Consider the following 20,830-nt stretch of genomic DNA (forward strand, 5'->3'; position numbering starts at 1 on the left):
TTTGTTTATGTTTTTTTTTTTTTTTTGTAGCCAAGTAGGCCTACATATAATTCAGAAGTAAAATGTATGGGGTTTTATCCCCCAAAATACTTCTCAGAATCCCCAACTCTTAATCTATTAAAATAAAAATCTGAGTGAAAATTCTCCAGATATCCCACATTCAGGGGGATAAAATCCCCCAGGATAGGGTTGCTCCAGCTCTTCATAAATTCTCCCTAAGTTGGAACATAAAGCTCACACTACATTTAGATCTCTGTATTTTGATATAAAAAGCATTTTCAAGGCGGCCTGTCAGAACATCATTTCGCTTCACCCGATCAGAGCTGTAGTTGTGCTTCTTTACTTCTGCCATTGCAGAAGCTAGCTACCGTACAGTTCTGTGCTAGCTGATACCTGTTCCATCCCCACAGGCTGCGAAAGTGTGTCAGGCCCAGAAACGTCCCAAACGCATCGCAGAGGAGCACAGGCAGAGACAGATTGGCAATGCACCATAGATATGACAGTATATGGTTTTTTTATAACAATTGCAAGGTAAAAATCCTGCAGAGTAGGCCTTTAACAACTAACAACTAAACTACAAGAGACGCCACATAAATCCTTCTATGGTAAAGTCCACAGGCAGTCAATGTTTTTGGGTTCAGTGCATTAAAATGACACATTGTTGTTTTTGAAAGCAACATTTATGCATAAAGGACCCCACAACCCAAATTAAGATTCACAGTCACCCTCTGTTGTAAGAGAAAGATTTTATTAGCCGTTCTCCTCTTTTGACAAATGGAATGAATCAGGCCGTTAGGTTATTTACATAATCCAGTCCAAAAAAATGAGTGAAATTAAAGTGGCGATGAGGTGATAAAGAAGCAGTCTCAGAGAAAACAATCATCTTCGGGGAACATGAGGGCGAGCAAGGGAAGCAGGCGGAGCGCCCTCTAGTGGGTGGAGGAATAAAGGCTTGTATTAAAGAGCGCTTCCGTTCAGAACCAAGTGATGGCCACGTCCACACAAGAGAAGCCTGTACAATCCCAGGAGGAGCTATGCGTTTAAGATATGATGATTCACAATCCCAGGTGAAAACACGGAGTCATTTTTTCTTTTCTTTTTTTAAACTTATTTTATATAATAAAGACTATTGCTTAAAAACCATGCACATCACATGAAAAAACTCACAGAGAATTCATATGGAAGGGCTAGGATAGAGGAGAACTAGCTGCCAGGGTTACTTATTTGCGGCTGCTTCAGACCAAATACTGTTACCCTACCACCGGGCTTCTTCTGTTAGGATGGGGCTTTTCCTGTTTCAATGCTCAAAAAGGAAATCAAATGGCAAAGGAGGCGGTGGTAAAAGTAAAGGAAAAATATATTCATATTTATATTTATATATCTATATATTTATATTTATATATGCTCGACAATGTAAAGAAAATAATTCCCACAGTTGTATTGTTTAAGTAAAGTTCAATATAGACTTTTATTATAACAAAATAGGCAGTTTACTGAGGGTTAAATATCTGTTAAAATCTCAGTGTACAGTAAATTCTTTCGGCTTCTCACATTTTGCCCCTACTTACATACGGACATCTCGGGTTTAAAAACAGCCACTCCGTTTCATTTTTGTGTTTGCATTTAATGAATTCTCAAAAGCACCAAAAGATAAAAAAAACAGCCGGTGATCGTAGTGAGATTAGCGGTTTTTAATCATGGGATGTTGCTTAAATCTTTTCTATTAACATTCTAACGTGTCGCGCCATCTTGTACTTGTGCAGTTGCTTGTTGGAGAAAACAAAATGGCCGACCAATGTGAACAGATTGTTGGGGTTGTGGAAATATGCGTGGAAGAGTATGGTAAAATTAAAACAAGGCTATGATTACTGCAGTTCAGATACAGGACCCCCCCCCAACATGAAACGGCAAATTAAAGAAAAATAAAGCTTGACAGAAAAAATATATTAATCAAAACATGCTGTTAAAGCAATGACGTGCAAAGTTTTGCTTCATGTTTTTGATGAACCCATACGCACATGACTGCACTTCCTTCCACTGTAATGAAAAAATAATATATAATGCATCTAGATTTTATTTATTATTTTCGCAGAAAGTCACCTCCCTTAAACATTAAGGAATTGTACCGTAAATTCCCCTTTTAGTTGCTGGTCAGGCAGTGCTCCCCCCGACCCCACCCCCACAGGAAACAGTAACGATCCAATCAGGAGTCTTGAAGTCAGGAGTCTCCCTGGCGACAGGTGACATCGGGGCAAGGAGCAAGCGCCTTCAGACACAACAGGCCAGGTTGGTTAAAAAATCAAAATCAAAGAATAATAACAATAATTACAAAAGAAAAATCAAATAAAGAAAAAGCTAGAGCTTCCGGCATCTTCACAACTTCTCCTTGGCCGGCACCCATATATAGGGTCCAGACTGCTCCTCGATGATCAGCTTTACGTGGCTGTAGATCTCCTCCAAGGTGTCCCCCTGTACGATCGCTGCAAGGGAGATGGAGTGCCGGGTTTATAGCAAGTCAGAGCATCGTTCACCTGCCTTCTCGCCTATACACCCTGCGCTCATATACAGGTATTTGCATGTTCTCAAAAGCACCAAAAGACAGAAAAAAAACTGCCTGTGATTGTAGTGAAATAAGTGGTTTATAATCATGGGACACTGCGGCTTGTGTTTGTCTAACATGTTTGTCGTGCCACCAGGGGGCACCCTGTAGCTTAGTGGCTACGTTGCATGACTGGGACCGGGAAGGTTAGTGGCTCAAGCCCCAGTGTAGCCGCGATGAGATCTGTGCAGCTTTTGGGCCCTTGAGCAAGGCCCTTAACCCCATATTGCTGCTGAGAGATTGTGCCCTGCTTAGTCTAATCAAATGCAAGTCAGTTTGGATAAAAGCATCAGATAAGTAACTAATGTAATGTAAAGGTGTGTTTTTTATGTATTCTATATGACATGACTAGCGCAAATCAATGTAAGACGTGTGTAAATACAGAGAGAACTTGCATGCAAAGTGGGGAAATATGTGTAAATACAGGGAGAACTCACAGGTGAAGTGGGGAAGTGTGTAAATACAGGGAGAACTCACAGGTGAAGTGCTCAGTGAACTCCTGCTCTAGTTTCATGGCTCTGTCGAAGGTCTTTCTGCCCTGTTCCTCTGTCAGCCTCTTATTCATCTCCCTGGAGGAAGGAGGAAATGAGAGTCAGTGATCCTACCTACCATATAATATTTTTAATAAATGCATAGCAAGTAAGCTTATTTAATCATTTTTTAAACCTACAAAATATTTTCCACAGATTTTGGTTTGATGAAAATAGCGATAGGATGCAGATGTGCGATTTGGAGTCTCTTGATGGCGTTGCCTGAAACATCCAGAATACAGTGTTTGCCCTGTAGGGGGAGACAAAGAGCCGTGAGAGAAATACCCAACAGAGAGCATGGCATGGTAAATGCGGCTATAGTACTACTGTAAATAGAGAATCTATTATAAATGAAATTATTTAAACCATGAACACTGGGGGAAACGAGTACGTTTTTTTCTGTGTATCTTGTCTTAAAATACTTAAAAATGTATTTGTTTTTATTACATTTTTATTTGACTGGCGTTTAGGCCTGGAGTATGAAGAATGCGTATACGTCCTGTTCCTCAAATCACGGTCCTCAAGGGTTGAACTGCTGATTTTCCACCCTCCCCGCCCCCTTTCCTTGAAAGCCAATCAGTAGCACTAATTGTTGAGTTAATTACCCAGGAGGACAGAAAACCAGGGCCGGATTTGGTTGCCGGATTTGAAGACGCGGTGAAGGACACTGACCTTCTCGGACACCTCGCGCACCGATTGGACGCTGGTCCCGTACAGGTGGTTGTTGTACTGGCCGGCTTCGATGAACTTGTGATCTTGGATGTCCTTTTCCATCTGCTCCCGCGAGACCACAAAATGGTAGTCTCTGGCATCCACCTCGTAGTCACGCTTCGGTCTGGTCGTGTCTGGACCGGGACAGAGAATCTACATTACCACCCTGCTGCATTTCATTCATCTCATACTACAGGAAGATGTATTTTTTCTTTTCATCTATAGCTGTCAGTGTTTTTCTCAAGGAACAATGTACAGAAACATACAACATGTAGAAAAAGGACAAAGACTGAAAATCTTAAATGTCAACTAAAAAAGATTTTTCAGTTTGAGCCACCAATCCATCCCAAAATGCCAAAACACGTGTAAAATGTTTTGAAGTTGTTTGCAAAAATGCAAAAACTCCATCTCTCATGATCCTTGTGTCCCATCCCAGCAGGACGGGAGGGATGTGGAGGGTGCAACACTCACGGGGCACACACGACCCAAACTTGTCTGGAAACTCAGAGATCAGGTCGTCGTTGACGCGGTCCTTCATGGGCCCGAGAATGATGACCGGACGGGTGTACGTCACTAGGAGACAAACACCAAACAGGACACATGCTTATAACACTGCCATAATTTCTACAGCATTACAGGTAAAACAGGAAGAGGTGCATTATGGGAGATGTAGTTTCAGTAAGCCGAACAAGGAAATCGCAGAGAAAAATGTCTCCTCACTCGTTAGAAATAATTTCTCTACCAGATATAGACTGAAACAGGGGGTGAGGCTGGAAAAGACCAGTGAGAGTATTTAATGCAGATCAGGTAAAGTGCAGATGCACCAATCAGAAGCAGTGTTGCGGAGCTTACCTTCCTGCTGGTTGACGGGTTCGTAAGACAGAACGTACTCCTCCTGTCCACCTGTAAGGGCAAAGAGCAGAGAGATGGGGTTCAGAGAGATAGCGCATAACCGTACACGCTCTCGCTCGCATGCACAAACTAGCCTGCGACACTAGGCCCTAGTCTCAGATGTATGCTCCATTCTGATTGGTCGGAGTGTAGTGACGCTCTCGGTCTACCATGTCTGGAACGGAATTCACAGTTTGTGAGATTGGTTTTATGCAATCTGATTGGAACCTAGCAGGGAAGTTGCAGTTGGTGAGATTGGTGTGCAGCAATCTGATTGGTTCTAGCAGGCAACAGCCATAGTTGTGATATGGTAGATTTGGCTTACAAATAAATAATGGCCCTAAATGGGCTCACCTTAGCACTGACAGGCTGTCAGTAAAGCCCATTTTTAATCAATGTTTCTCCTCAAATTTGACTCACAAGAACAATTTCTTCACAAACTCAGGTCATTGACTTAGGTACAGAGATGGCTGAACTTGCCAAACTGTGTTTATGAAGGCAAACGAAAACAAAAATAAAACATAATTTATTGTAATTGTTCGTCAAAATTAGGCACAATGTTGACTGAACCCCAGCCTGTGTCCTGCAGTAAATTCTTTAGACGTTCCTTTAGGCTCAGAAACCTGTGAGCGGTGGCCATAAATGGTAATTGCGCTCAACATGGGGCCAGAAAATTGGACTGGAACGAATTTTGTGGCATTTGACAGTCATGCCAGCCATGATTTGACGCACAATGATTGCTGTTCGAAGGCCATTTAGTGTGCACTTAAGCTCCCGAAATAACAGCTTTCAAACATGCTTCAGAATGCCATTTTCAGGCTACATTTATCAAGACATGCATTAAAATGTCCACGGCAGCCATTTTGGGAAAATAATCATTATTCCAAATGTGACATGCGCTTTGAGTTGTCCATTTGTAAAAATAAACGTTTGTTGACAATAAACTGTCATGATATCATTCCTAAGTTGACAATGCTAGGAAAGTGGAAGGAGGAGAGTTAAACCAAAATTAATCTGATAATCCGGGTCCTCTGTCACATTATTCAAAAGCTTAATTTTATAAAAACACTCGTATACTACCTGGATCATTTGGAGAGGTACTTTTAAGCCTGATTATGGCTGAAATCTGCTTTGACATCCACAATACAGTCCGCTTCCTGCTTAGAAGCCATATTATTGGCATTTATCTTCAAGTCTTTATTCTTTCAAGTTTTTTTTTTCTGGAAAATGATCTGTATTATGTTTGCCAAAATGGTCACAGTAGCAGCTGAAGCAAAGCGTACACCAGCTAACAGAAAATTCTCAGTGTTTGTGAATGTTATAACATTGTCACTACACGGCAGCAACATTATGAAAACGTCTTGTGTTAGCTGGGAAGTGAATAACCAATGTAATGTAAACGTAAAGTACTCATTTTAGGATACTTCTTTCAGGATTGCAATACTGTACGTTAGCATTTACTGTAACAGTAAATAGATTCTAAATCTAGAATCTGTTTTTTATATTCTAAAATGTATTCCAGTCCAACTTAATACGGATAGGAATGTGCCATAAGGAATGCATTACTAAGAGGAAATGTCTACCTCATTCAATCATTTCATTGCATTAATTTAATATAATATATTTAATTTTAATAGGGTAGTTGTGTGTACAGTATATACACTATACACTGAAGCTCCTATCGTGAGAAAAATGTATTGGCTTCATTTCTCTTTATTAATATATATTAATATAAGGAGAGACGGTTTGGCGTTTTTCAGAACCGCGTTTCTGCTGAGACGCGCAGAACTGGGGCTGAACGACCGTCACAGACGGAGAGAGCGTGGTTAGTGGTCGCTCGGGATCAGATCCAGACGGCAGGAGTCAGGCACTTCCGAAGAGCCAGCCTGAGGAAGCCTGTTTAAGGGCCGGAATTCTGCGCAATCACAACTCACATCTTCAGCTGGAATATCAATGAGGGGCATGCAAAATAACTGCATTTATAACTAGGCCTGGACGTAGCTTTGAGTGTGTGTGTGTGTGTGTGTGTGTGTGTGTGTGTGTATGTCCGCCCCCTGGGGCATGTCTGTGTGTGTGTGTGTGTGTGTGTGTGTGTGTGTGTGTGCCCGTGTTTGTGTGCACATGAGCTTCTGTGATTTAATATGACTCTACAGCATTAGCGCTAACAAACCAGCGACACAGGGAATCCACAAGGAGGACAATGAAGTGCAAATGGATGGCAGAGAATGAAGGAAATGAAAAGGAGGCACAGACTTACGGTAGCTACTTTCGCTATCGCTGGCGTTAGAGGTTACATGCTCTGCAATCATAACAAAGGGCATGTAAGCACCAACACGGACACAGAAGTACAGTCCTACCACAGCTCTCTCTCACACGCACACGCACACACACACACACACACACACACACAATGTTCACCAAGAGGAAACAGGAAATGGCGGTGTTAAGATCCCTTATGAAGCCTTTACCAAGCTTTTGGTCAGATGGTCTAAAGGAGAGAAATTGCAATGCCGTCTAGAGACAATGTAGTAATAATCACTCTCAAAACAGTGTCTCTATTATGTCTAGTTTTACAGAGAGACACTGCATGGTTCATCTTGAACAGATATTTATTCGAATGAAAATACAGTTTTGGAAAAAGTGCAACTTTTCTAAGCCAAGGACAACAGGGGCAATTTGCATGGAACATGCAATCAGGTGAAGTCCAATTACAGATTAGGTTTAGTGTTTTATCAGCATTGCTGATAGAGCAGCAACCTGTACACCCAGATGTGCCTCTCCAGGGTCTTAACACCATCACAACACTTTACACATGAACCAGCAGAGAGCCCCAGGCCAGTGGGTGGCCCTTTAGGAAGGAAATCAACACAAGCTTCCTCTCCCAAGGCAATGTGAGGTCGGCTGCTGCTTCCGGCCAATCAGCAGCACCCTGAACGCACAGCCAGCCAATCAGCAGGGCTGTGAACACATCAGGCTTTTCCAGCCAATCAGCAGGGCTGTGAACACATCAGGCTTTTCCAGCCAATCAGCAGGGCTGTGAACACATCAGGCTTTTTCGCATACAATCCCATCAGCCTGGAAGGCCGTGTCTGGAAAACTTATTGGCAAGAATTTCAACTGGACTTTGTTAACCAGTTTATCAATAAACATAACCATAGCCAAATGGAGTAATAGTCCTGTGTGATCTTAGACTTGAGCTGTCTATAGAGCCCACAGATTGGAAGGACACACAGGCCGAGGGAGAGACCAGCTACTCTGAACCTTCTGAGGAACTGCACCCAGCAAGTGAGGTCTGGGAGAGCAACACTGCCCCCACCGGGATGGAGGCTGCACTACGATTGGGAATCTCACTCCTGAACAGTGCTGTGAATTCTCCTCCCGCCATGTGCGCTTTTGGCCGTGGTTCCAACAGTTGATTTTACACTAACTACATCTACGATGACGACTACTACTATTAACAAAGATTTGATGACATCACAAGACTGGATGAATTTGGAAAAAAAGAAAAAGGGTCCAAACACATGATGAAAAAATGGGGGTGGAGCAAAAGGAAGGAGGCGGGCCCACGATGACTGATTGACAGCAGGAGGGACTTACTCTGGCCTTTTGATCCCATGTCGTCTGGGATCTCCTGTGGATTGGTCGGCAGAGCAAGCAAAAACAGGACAAAAAAAACAAACAAAAAAAACAACCACAAAAGAGCAAATTGTTACTGGAACACGGTAAGGGGAAGTGGGGGGAGGGGGGGGGGGGTCTACCGTCGGACACAAACCAAGCAGCCGCAAGAGACGGGAAGCACCCAGGGGGACCGGCCCTCATACTCAGTCCAATCAAAACTCTGGGGCCCTGGGGCTGGTGCACCTGGATACAGGCATCAAGAGCCTCAGATTATTTAACCGTTTCCCAAGAGCGCCATATGGCAATCTCGACCATAAACCTTTTCAGCCAATCAAAATGACTGCTATACTATTGTTTTGAGCCCATATTAAAACCCTACTAAATGTTCTCAACTTTCTCAACCAAAGTCAAAACCCCCTGGGATTTTGGTGGAGGCACTTTATTTTGGTCCTGGGACTGAAAGGGTTAACACAATGGTACGCTTCACAGCACAACCCTACCCCGGCCTAGGATGGCAATTCTTATCAGAATTCTTGCGGTTGTGGCTTTCCTGTGCCCGTTGTGGCTGTGCCGGGTGTGTGTCCATCGGTACCTAGCTGGTCCTGGGGGGTGAGGCTGCCCTGCCCTGCCCTGCCCTGCCGCGGTCCCGCGTTTCGAGAGTCCCTCCCGGCTTTACTTACGGTCGGCATCGCTGGTTTCCTGCTCGCTCTGGTCCTTGTTCTTGAGGAAAGGGAATTTTCGGGAAAAGAGATTCTTTTTACGCTTGTCATTGAGTGACTGCTGAGGAAGAGAGGGGGGGAGGGGCAAATGAAAGCAAATAAAAAACGAGGGAAGGGGGGAAAGAGGGGCGTGTCTAATGCCGGTGAGAAACAAAGGCCCCACCTTCAAATAAATAAATAAATAAATTTAAAAAGATTTCCCGGAAACTGACTCTGCGGCCATGGGGACAGCCAAAAATACAATATTTTTACCTTTAGAAGACCATTGCAGTACTGTATACAGTAAAAATATTATTATTATATATACATTTACAGTATATATGAAATTATGCAAACTTATTCATAACTGAAAGCTTCATTGCCTCATCGTTTAGTTCATCCCTTCAAAAATGACGACAAAGTCAGTTCCATGTGTGAAAAGGACAGCTGGCCCTAACACCCAAAAGGGCTTACGTAACCAAAAGGAGAGAATAAATAAATCAAAATAAATAAAATAGTTTAAAAAGCCAAAGCCAAAGCCAAGCATTTAAAGCAGGGGTTGGGGGTTGGGGGGGGTGAGGACAGTTTTGGGGGGTTTAGATAGACATCACATACCCTTTTGGAACCCAGATGTTCCTCTGCATGCAAAAGGGATGTGGGGGGGGGGGGGGGGGGGGGGGGGGGGCAGGATCAGAATATTTTCACTCCAAATCGCACTGAAATTAGCAGGCAGAGATATGGGCCCATAACTCCCAGGTAGCAGGGTCAAACCTCAGCTGGTACTGAAGGAGACGCTATCCTCATGCCACGGTAACATCCAGCGCTCTACACTGCTCCCAGTTTAGCATTTGCTCCTGAAAACTGATGTGTGCTAACTGGAAAATAATTTAGAAGCTTTTCTATTACTCTAATAATGCACAGGTGAACTCCAAAATGTTTGAATTTTCAGGCACGTGTGCTCATTGGAAAAAATGTTAGCTACAAGCCTTTCTTTCATCAATCATGGTGGTTGAATAAGAGTTCAGTGCTCTTTCTGTGTTCTCTTTCACCAGCAATCCCTCTTCTGAACACTCCTCTACTGTTCCTTCCCTCGCTATATATATATAGGCTGTGTACACACACACACACACACACACACACACACACACACACACACACACACGTGGTGTGCAGCATAAACATTTGTATATAGTATTTTCTGGAAACTACACACATACTGACATACTAGCATAACTTCAAGGACTCAAAGCAACATCTCAGCAGAACCAGTAATAGCCCTCCTAGAATACTGGTTCTGGAGAGACAGAGAAACCCTCTCTGTCACTGTCTCTGATAAAAAGCGTCTGCTAAATAACTAATGTAATGACATGCGCACATTCACAAATAAGCACAAATTAAATACCAAGGCCAAAACAACATGTCAGCTTACTTTTCAGCATTTGGCTAAGCTTGCCTGGTGAATTGGAACAAATGAAATGATCCCAAGAGCATAAACACTCCCCATCTGCTCCTTGTTGTAGGCTCAAACGCACCAGGCAAGATCAACAGAGCACAGAAAAGTATGTGAAACCAAAACAAATTCCATTTGAACCCAGGTCTGATGATTTCATTAGGGGTCAGAGGTGAGTTAGATATCCCAGAATGCACAGGGGTGGGGCGTGTGCAGGAGAAGCAGAGAGGGGGCTAGTGAAAGGAGAGGGAGAGGAGCAGTGAGGAGGAAACAGGAAGCAGTTCGACATCAATGCCAAGCGTACAGGTTTTTTTGTTTTGTTTTATTTTCACACGATAGTTCATGCATTGTTTTCGGTGCTGTGTTAGGACACTACGACGCCACAGCGTAGGGTTTCACAATGAGTCGGTACGGGGTTAATTCAGTCAGGAAACGTTTGCCGGTGTGGGGACATCGCCGCAAGAACTCGAGTAGTGGTCAGGAAACATGCAGTTAACTAGCTTCTCACAGACAAGCCTCAGAACCAGATTAGTAGTCAATTCAGTGATATGTTGAAAAGCGACACACGTTAACAAACATTTCAGAGGAAAAAACTATGACAGTTATTGTAACTAACAGCAACAACTATAGTACACAAACAGTCCATTATAACTTGTGATAATATACATTTAGTCAAGACACAATAACACAACCCAATGACAGCAGTAAAAATCCAATGATTAATGATCATTTAATTTTTTTATTTTATTTTATATGAAGTAAAAATTACTCAAGATTAACTAAACAAAATTTGCTTTGAATAGTCTGGACGTAGACTTCCAGCGTGACAGCTTAACTGCAAATATTACACTTATAAAAATTTCCTAAAACTTATTAAACTAAACTCATGGCCTAGTTGAGTCTTAAAAGTCTGCAAGATTAATAAATAAAATAAGAACTACACAAGCCCAATCTAAGCCTAACATGTACACACACACACACACACATACGCGCTCACACACACTCATACACACACACACACTCACCCATTCACACACGCACACAAAAAACACACACATACATATACACATACACACACGCTCATAGGTACATGCACACACTCATATATATATACACACACACACACACACACACACACACACACACACACACTCATACACACACGCTCATAGGTACATGCACACACTCATATATACACACACTCATACACACACACACACACAGAGCGCTGTAGTACTCACCCCTTTGTCGCGGGACTTGGGGTTGAACTTGACCGTCTTTAAGCGGGCCCTCTCCTTCTTCTCCACCCTGCAGAAGAGACAAGGCTCTGGTGAGCACACGCCCTTCTCACAGGACACTGTCGAAGAGCCCCAGGCAATCCCTCCCTAAAGGGATCAGCCTATTCCGAGCGATGGGACAAAGTGGATTTAAGCGGAGATTCTGCCCCGTGTGAATCCCTGTCAGGCAGAGAACGTGACAGGAAGATGACAAGAGGCAAGGTGGCAGGGACTAAAGATAGGCAGGGTGAAGCATCCACTTCTCAAACTTTACAACATCATTTCTCAACTGCTATTACCCCCCCTCACCAACTCCTTAAATAGGGTGAGAGGTGTTGCCTGTAATTATCACATAGAGAGGCTTGCGCTATTCTTACTGTAATGAAGTCTCTCTCTTTCCCTCTTGGGTACATAAAGACTCCAGAGTGAGCTAACAACGTTCTCAAATGCTACTTCTATTATCACTTAGACGGTTTGTGTTGCCATTTCGCAAAGGCTGCTAAAAGCTATTTTCAGTCGAGGAGCGAAACTTCAAGAATATTCTTTTTTGTTAAACCTCACATTCCCCGCCAATACCTGCACTCTAAAACTATGCGATGTAACAGTAAAGAGCTTAGCGACTCTCTAATTGTTTGTTCATAATTAACACCAGCTCCATTAAATCCGCAGTGCTGTCCGTGAACTAACCGAATGGCTCGGTTTTTAATGCACGAGCCTTCAACTACAGAAGCGGGAAAGTAAATGAATACTGCAGCTATTTTCGAGGACGGGCAGCGTTTGTAAATGTCTTCTTGCCTTCTTCTGTAGAAAGCAGATGAAATGAGTGTTTATTGGAGGAGACAGGCAGAGACGGCACTGAACAACCTCTGCGGATAGGAAGGTCGCCACAGCCATGTCTGTCTGAGTCACAGCTACACACAGTGGGGCCCCCAATCTGGAGCCTCGCGGTACCGACAATAGCCAGCTAGCCGTGCTAAAACAGACAGCAAATGTTCGTTTAAGATGCTGAGTGAACAGAGTTATAACGCACTTTAATAAATGTCATATTTGTTTTAAAAAGAAAATCCCAGGTAAGCAGCTGATCAGCTAGGTCTAAGAATGATTAGGTAATTCTTAGAACTCAGCTGCATCTATTTGTATTAAAAATGCATTGGTGGCGAACTAAATGGAATGTTCATTTAAAATCATTCAACAGCATTGGTTTGCTGTAAACAGTTTGTCGCGAATGTTCGCCACCTTGAACCCACGTCAGGACGAATCATGAAACACACAGATTACTCTGTAAATAACAGGAGCTTTCACAAACACTGACCACGGACCAGAATTCATTTAAACTGTAACACGTTCATGGCAGAAACAAATACCTGCTACTGATGAATAAAAAAAAAGTTACTACTACGATCAGCGAACAGGTTTGAACCTCCACGTCTACGCCCTGCGATTCACGCACTTAAGAAATCAAGACCCTAATCAAGACCCCGGGAAGGAAACGACACAAGTTTATAAACAGCGGTTTGTGAGAAGCTCCCGTCTGTTAATAAAGCAGAACACAGCCAGGTAGAAAACAGCGCAATCTCCACCCTGCTGACTCTCTGCAGCGCGACAGAAACGGCAGGCTGACGGGGGGAAAGTGAGAAGGCAATTATCGTCCCTCAATCACCTCTCCGCTGGTGAGAGAGCTGGGGCGAGCCAAGTGCATTATGGGTACACCTGGAAAGCGACAGGAGCTCCAACAGCCGCAGCTAGCGCAGCACTTTCCACTTCCCGCAAAAGACCCTGATTTTAACCAATCGGAAAAGCCAGAGCCAGACAACTCCGGTCCTGCGGGGATCTGGGAACAGACCTTGATGACGAATGTCGGAATGGTGAGAAGCACTCAGTAAGACTCCTGAGCTATACGACCCCCCCCCCCCCGACCCCCTTCGGTTCAATCACCCGCCACAACACCTTCTGAGCTGCGATGTTCTATATGTTATCCTCTGTGCTTTCTCCCTATGTGAATACGGCAAAAATAAACTGACTATCTGCTCTAGTTGTACCAAAGAAACCCAGAAAGAGAAGTCTCATGGATATGCTGGATTATTTTCCAGATTTCCCCAGTGCCTAAGGGGTTAAATAATTCCGGATTGGTATCTGCATTCGCCCCAGCGCTGCACCATATGTGCCTCTCGCTCGAACGGAAATCTGCCCCGGTGCCTCGGGACATGACAAAGAGAGCATCCTGACATCTGAAAACCATAAAAACATGAGACAAGCATCTTACTTATACATTCAGGAGGCAAAGAGGCTGATGCCTGCTTTATTTATTTCTTAAATGCAAACGTGCCATGACATCATCCACCCTAGAGCGGTATTAGGTTGGTGTAGTGTTGCAGAGAGCCACACACTCACTCTGGAATCCTGTGTGGGTCACACTGCAATGAGGAGGGCCTGAGCGCTAACTCCGTATACAGTCACAGAATTCCCGATATCCGCATGGAATTGATCTTTAGCCCGTTCTCGAAGGCGGGAATTAGTTCTCTGGGTGTTCAAGTTCTGGATTGATGCAGTGCTGGAAGCTCTCTAGAGCAGTGCCAAAGCCTGTTCCTGGAGATCTATGGTCCAGTAGGTTTTCACTCCAACCCTATCAAAGCGCACCTCAGTCAACAGCTAGAGCAGGGCTGCCCAACCCTGTTCCTGGAGATCCGCCGTCCTGTAGGGTTTCACTCCAACCATAATTTGGCCCACCTGATTCTACTAATTAGCAGCTCACCGAGATCTCTAGCTGTTGAATGAGGTGTGCTTTGTTAGGGTTGGAGTGAAAACCTACAGGACGGTAGATCTCCAGGAACAGGGTTGGGCAGCCCCAGTGAGGCACCAGAGTGAATGCTGGGTAAGGATGTAATTAGTTTGTGAGCTGGCAGAGGGAGAGGACCCTGACTGTGCAGAGCGTCTCCCCCCTACAGTACGGGTCCGCCTGTTCAGCACTTCTCCCTGCTGGACCATGGCATCCGGCCGGGGCCAGGGACAGAACCAGGCCTTCGGACCGCCAGTCCAGAGGCGTCCCGCTGGCACCCTGAGCACCGCACAGCCCGGGCAATGGCTAGCTCATGTTCGCCGTGTTGAACACGTATGGTAACTGAATGCACTGGAGTTCTAGAGCACTAACATTCCAAACCAAAGAGAAAAGAACTGACCCCAACATGGCAACCTTCACACTTAAAAAGCCATACAAAAATGACCCAAAACAGAATTTACATTGAAAGCCAAACAAAAAAGCCAATACTACATTTAATCAAAAAAGCTAAACAAACTGAACTACCATATCATTAACTTTAAAAGCTAAATTAATACAAAAAACAGTGACCCTAAATTATAACATTTACTCCAAAAGTGAAAAAAAGAAAATACAGAATTGACATTGAAAGCCAAATAAAAAAGCCAATACTACATTTAATCAAAAAGCTAAACAAACGGAACTACCATATCATTAACTTTAAAAGCTAAATTAATACCAAAAACAGTGACCCTAAATTATAACATTTACTCCAAAAGTGAAAAAAAGAAACTGACCTCACATTACAATCTTTCCTATCAAAGTCCTATTCAACTCGCAGAATTATTGGCTACAACTTATTATTGAAAAGACAGAAAGAAATGGAGAGGTATGTGATGTTTGCAGTAAAAGGTTGTCATTTGACAGAGCCTGTTATGCTGCGATATTCCAATACCCGGAAACGCTTGCAAAACAAAATCCCTTTTAATTGGGCGTCTGAAGCTCACCAGACGAGGCAACCGTGACCTAACAACATTAACACAACATGATGCGGGAGGTTTACATCATCATAGGTCAAAGGGCAGTCATGTGGAAGACCAGCACTTTAACCAGAAATAACAGCAGACGCCAGCTGGCGCAAATACCCAATTACACAAGAGGATGGGATGATGAATGCCAGACACAAAGACCAGGAAGGGCCTCATCATCCAAAACAAATTATGTCCTGAAGAGCAGAAAGGAAAGCGTTTGTCTTATCATCAAACACACAACAACCTTCATCCATTTCAAAACCCAAAGCTAATGAACCAGACAAACTGGCTTCATGTAATTCAATTGTACCTTTATTTAACCAGGTAGGTCAACCGAAAACTACATTCTCTTTTTTACTGATGAAGCTGCAAGGTTAATGTTTGGTGGGCGGGGACACTTCCTGTGGGTAATACTGTTCTGCAGGAAGTGCTGTAGGTGGCAAGTAGGGGGCAGTCTTTCCCCCTGGAGCAAATAGTCTTTTTTCATTTTTTCCTACCAAGGCTTATAGCTCCTAAACTGTACAACCAAAAGGAACCATGAATCCTTTCAGCACCCAGCACCAAGGTTCTTAAATTTACCCAAATTGGTCCATAGGTGGCGCTATTAGACTCAGTTTTACCTCAGTTTATAACTCTTCAGCCATTTCCCCCGATATGAAAATGATTATTTCCAGAGATTTCTTGGCTCATGCTGTAACCAGATACCGGGTACGAAGCATTGTCATTATCACGACTATGATTATGAATGTTATGTAAATTTGACCAGCAGGAGTGGAGGAATTTGGAAAATGATGTGAACAGGGGGGCCCCTTTCTCCTAGCCAGAACTATCATGGGTTATTACTTTCATGGACTCCATTGTTTGGAAGAGTGTTCTCCTGCAGTAAGCTCCCTGCCCAAGCAGAATAATATATCGCAGGAGTCTGTTGTCTAGGTGTAACAAAAGCAAAAGCTGAACAGTTTCAGAGAACGACAAATACTCCTCTCTATGACCATGTAATAAAGCTTGGCCAAGATTGAAGTCTGTGTAGGCCTGAGTTATTCAGTGATGAGGAGAGACTGTGATTTTGGGGGGGCGTACCTCCTCTTGCTGGGAATGACCCCGACCTCCTCCACCTCCCCGTCGAGGGTCACCTGCCGTGCCTGCCACCACTCGTCGTCCGAGGCGTTCACCACATGCAGGATGTCCCCGAATTTGAAGTCCAGGCCCTGGCTGGGCAGCCCAGAGTCCTTGGTCTTATCGTAGTCAAACAGCGCTCTGGAAACAAGGGACGGGGGGGGAGAGGGAATTAAACAGGCTCAACACACACACACACACACGCATGCACACATAAGCACGCATGCACACACATACATACACACATACACACACACACGCATTCACACACACACACATGCATGCATGCACGCACACGCACACACACACACACACATACACACATACATACACACACACACGCACAATGAAAAGAGGTAAGACAACAGAAGCGAATCAGGACTGCGTTAGTCATCATTTCTCTCTGATTCCTCAGCTTGTTCACACAGAGCAGTAGTGGCGTGTCGGAGAGAATATGCTCTCTGATGCAGCCCGCTGTTATAATCAGGGCACTGATGTGTGTGCGCTTCATCTGAGCAACTGGAGCTGAAGTGACCAACATCCATCAATTACACAGCACAATTACTGCCAAATTGAGGGGATATGAGAGAGAGGGAGAGGGAGGGAGGGAGGGAGAGAGAAAGGGAGAGAAAGACAGAGAGAGGAGAGGTATTATACAGTTAGACGGACAAATACAGAGAAATACAGAAGAGATGAAGAGTAACTTAGACAGAAAGAAAGCGATGGAGGTATTTTGTTGTTTTAATGATAATAGTTGATAATGGTTGCTTTTACCAGTTTCAATTGTAAATTAATACCCCCAACCTCACATCCGATTCTTATAATAATAATTATTTTCCCATGATTATTACCCACCTCATTCAACTAAACCTTTATTTGTATGACACTTGTCAGACATTAAAGACAAGCTGGAATGGAGGTTGGAGAACCTATAGCTTCCGCAATATGATGTATTTTTAACAACAAATGAGTAGGGGGGGACGTCAAATGAGGATGCACGCAACTGAGTGTTTGATTGGAGGGGAACGGAAAATTGACAGACATTTGATCAACAAACACGCCCACTGGTACACAATGACATAAAATCTCAAATGTTCCAAAAAGTTCTAATGGTTTTTCAGGAGGTGGATGGAAAAACGTTTCGGTGTGAAAATACACAAGTAATACAATTTTATACATTTTATGGAATATAAACTTTAAGACATTCTCGTATGGTAATGAAGACTAAATAGAGGATTTGGATTTCAGCTTGTCTTTAAGACTGGTGCACCTACTGAGTTCTGTCTGTTACAGACAGAAAGTTCTAGAGACACACTGAGCACTTGCACAGCAAGTACCTTCCTGAAGACTCTCGAGTAATGGCATTCAGTCACTGCGAGGATATACAGAAAATACATAATAGGCATCGTTTTCTTTCTTTTTTTTTTTTAACAGATTTTATTATTTTTGAGAATGTGCTGCTTCTGCTGCAGGTGACAAACACTGAAGCGATTTTCATTAGCAATGTAAAACGACCAGTCTCTTTCTAAATATTTTTATATTCTTTTTCCCCTCCTGCTAGCTTAGAAAAATACTTCCAATCAAATGTTTGTCAGACGAAAGACAGGTTAATGCATGAGCAGATGTGACATCACCCAGACTATCCCAAAATGCTCTCTGGGCTTTTAAAAAATTTGGATCAGAAGCGCTTAATATTGGCTGACTGTAACACAAGAGCAACCAGGGTTGTATGCAGTTTGCACACGATGCTATAAACTCTTTCAGTCCCAAGTGTAACTAGCGTAAAATCCATACCATCCGTGCCATATGGCGCTCTCGAACTTATACCTTTTCAACCAATCAAAATTGACCGCTATACTACATGAGCCCCTAGTAAAACCCTAATACATTTTTTCAACCAAAGCCAAACCCCCTTGGGATTTGGGCGGAGCCATTTCATATTATGTTTGGGACTGTCTTTTTCAAAGACAACCAGAAATGTATCTAAAATCACAACTGGAATCATCTGAATAGCCAGAATTTTCAATGATCAATTACCTGATTAAGAGACCTATAGTCAATGTTTCAGAGGAATTCTTTCATGTAATCTCTATGAAACAGGCAGTGGTTACGCTCAAATATCATTTTTACATTTGAATTCAGACAGGAGTGACATTGAAAAAACACGGCTTCAAACTGACAGAGTTAGAGGGAAAAATAAACTTTTCTTCAGCGTCTTATCTTTCACTGCGGAACAACTTAGCCGGGTGATAAGGAAAGCATTTTACCCGTTTAGTTACAGTGCGGGATTGCAGTAAGAAGATTGGGTTTCTATAAATTCCGACTTCTGTAATTTCTTCAAGATCTGTCATAGCGAAGCCAGTATAGTTTCAATGACTAGTTTTCCATTTAAATCTTTTTAAAATCCACTGGCACTGGGATAATCCTATTAAAGAAGAGTGAACACAGAGCACTGCTGTGTGTAAATGTGTGTGTGCGTATGTGCACTGTATGTATGTGTCCACGCGCGTCTGTGCGTGGGTAGGTGTGTTTGTGTGTATGTGCGTGTAGATGAGTGCTGGCATGTGTGCACATCTGTATTAGTGTGTTTGTTTGTATGTGTTAGAGTGTTTGCATGTGTATGTGTATTTGTGTGTGTGTGTGTGTGTACTCTATGTGTGTGTTTGTATGTGTGTGTGTACACATCCATAAAGCATTCTGTCCTCCTCACACATGAAAAAGAAGGTTCTGCTCACTGTGGAATTAACACTATCCTGTGAAGGAGATTTGGAGCACGACTCTGCAATTAAGAAAAATGGACGCTTTGAACTCCTTTTGGAGAGTGTTTCAGTAAAGGAGTTAATGAGACGCACGCTCCCATGAGGACACAAAATGGCAGACGGACACCTACTCGCAGTTATCTCAGAGAAATTCAACAAACAATACAAAAAAAGATAAAAATAATTTCAGGAGGAACTTCAAAATAGCCGTTCTTTACCCTGACCTGCATAAGGAGGAGGCATTGAAGGCTGGGCTCAGCTCTCAGAAAAGACGGTTCCCAAAAAAAGAGTGATGTTTGCGGTTTAATTTGCAGCCGAAGAGCTGACCGCACATCTCCGCGGGCTTTAATGAAACACCACGGCCGGCCTTCGGTGACATCCGCGCACGGAGGGAATCGCACCTCCGCGGGAAAGCGCTACAGTCACGTCCAGGCAAGCGCCTTTTTATGTTCCGGAAAGGTTAGCTTGGTCAACTCGCCCTTCCCTGTGAATCAGGATGTGACATCACACACCGCTCTCTATCCAACACCCCCCCCCCCACGAATCCCCAACACATCCGCTGATTTGCTGCCCCTCGTTTAAAAATAAAACAGAAGGTGATTTTGTACAAATCTGAGTCCGAGTGGAAAATAACCTTCTGCTGGAACAGGGCGGCGTTGAGCGCGTTGGAAGGACCCGGCTGTGTGACACATTCTAATGAACGTCGTGTTTTCACCGCTCGGTGTGAACCTCCGCCTGCCGGGAAACGCAGGACTGAAAAGGTCAAGAGGGCCATTACATCTGTGAGCAATGCTACGCTAGTGTTCATTCTGTGAATTTGCTCTCCACAGTTGCCAATGACGTTGCTGTGGACCAGAGTTGCAAATTATTAGGTATTTATTTTGACTTATTGGTCTTCTGCTGCTGTAGCCTATCCACTTAAGAGATTTGATGCGTTGCAAGTTCAATGTGTGGTTATTTGCGTCACTAATAATAATAAATTATTAATAAATTATTAATTCCTGCAGCTTTGACCAGTCTGGCCCTTCTCCAATGACCTCTCTCATTAACAAGGCATTTCTGCCCGCAGAACAGAACAAGTTTTTCACACCATTCACTGCAAACTCTAGAGACTGTTGTGTGTGAAAATCCCAGGAGTTCAGCAGTTTCTGAGATATTCAAACCACCCTGTCGGGCACCAACACGCATACCACGGTCAAAGTCACTTAGATTACATTTCTGCCACATGATTGGCTGATGAAATATTTGCATTAACAAGGTGGTGTACAGGTCTACCTAATAAAGTGCTCAGTGAGGTCTGTAAATATTGGACAGCGTCATGATTTTTACAAAGTTTAAATTACAGACTGTCACGTTTCATTTGAGGGTATTTACACCCATATCGGGTGATCTGTA

The 20,830-nt window shown here is 43.4% G+C and overlaps 1 protein-coding gene across 21 annotated transcripts in view; it reads right to left on the minus strand.

Annotated features, from left to right (window-relative positions):
- Positions 1-729: 729 nt before the first annotated feature.
- Positions 730-20,830, minus strand: part of dlg1a (discs large MAGUK scaffold protein 1a) — a 173,991-nt gene continuing 153,890 nt past the window's right edge. For 11 of the 21 annotated variants that reach the window (XM_061240216.1, XM_061240213.1, XM_061240210.1 and 8 more), the window contains 10 exons: positions 16,641-16,817; positions 11,739-11,805; positions 9,030-9,129; positions 6,989-7,030; positions 4,693-4,743; positions 4,312-4,413; positions 3,802-3,974; positions 3,270-3,379; positions 3,077-3,168; positions 730-2,480 (listed from right to left, as the gene is read on the minus strand). In XM_061240216.1, coding sequence (XP_061096200.1) covers positions 2,374-2,480; positions 3,077-3,168; positions 3,270-3,379; positions 3,802-3,974; positions 4,312-4,413; positions 4,693-4,743; positions 6,989-7,030; positions 9,030-9,129; positions 11,739-11,805; positions 16,641-16,817 — 1,021 coding nt within the window. In that variant the 3' untranslated portion in view covers positions 730-2,373. Of the gene's footprint in view, positions 2,481-3,076; positions 3,169-3,269; positions 3,380-3,801; positions 3,975-4,311; positions 4,414-4,692; positions 4,744-6,988; positions 7,031-8,328; positions 8,363-9,029; positions 9,130-11,738; positions 11,806-16,640; positions 16,818-20,830 lie in introns of all 21 variants that reach the window. The other 10 variants (XM_061240217.1, XM_061240212.1, XM_061240226.1 and 7 more) reach the window with 3 other exon arrangements.

Source organism: Conger conger, chromosome 4 (assembly GCF_963514075.1).
Source record: "Conger conger chromosome 4, fConCon1.1, whole genome shotgun sequence".
NCBI classification, from domain to species: Eukaryota; Metazoa; Chordata; class Actinopteri; order Anguilliformes; family Congridae; genus Conger; species Conger conger.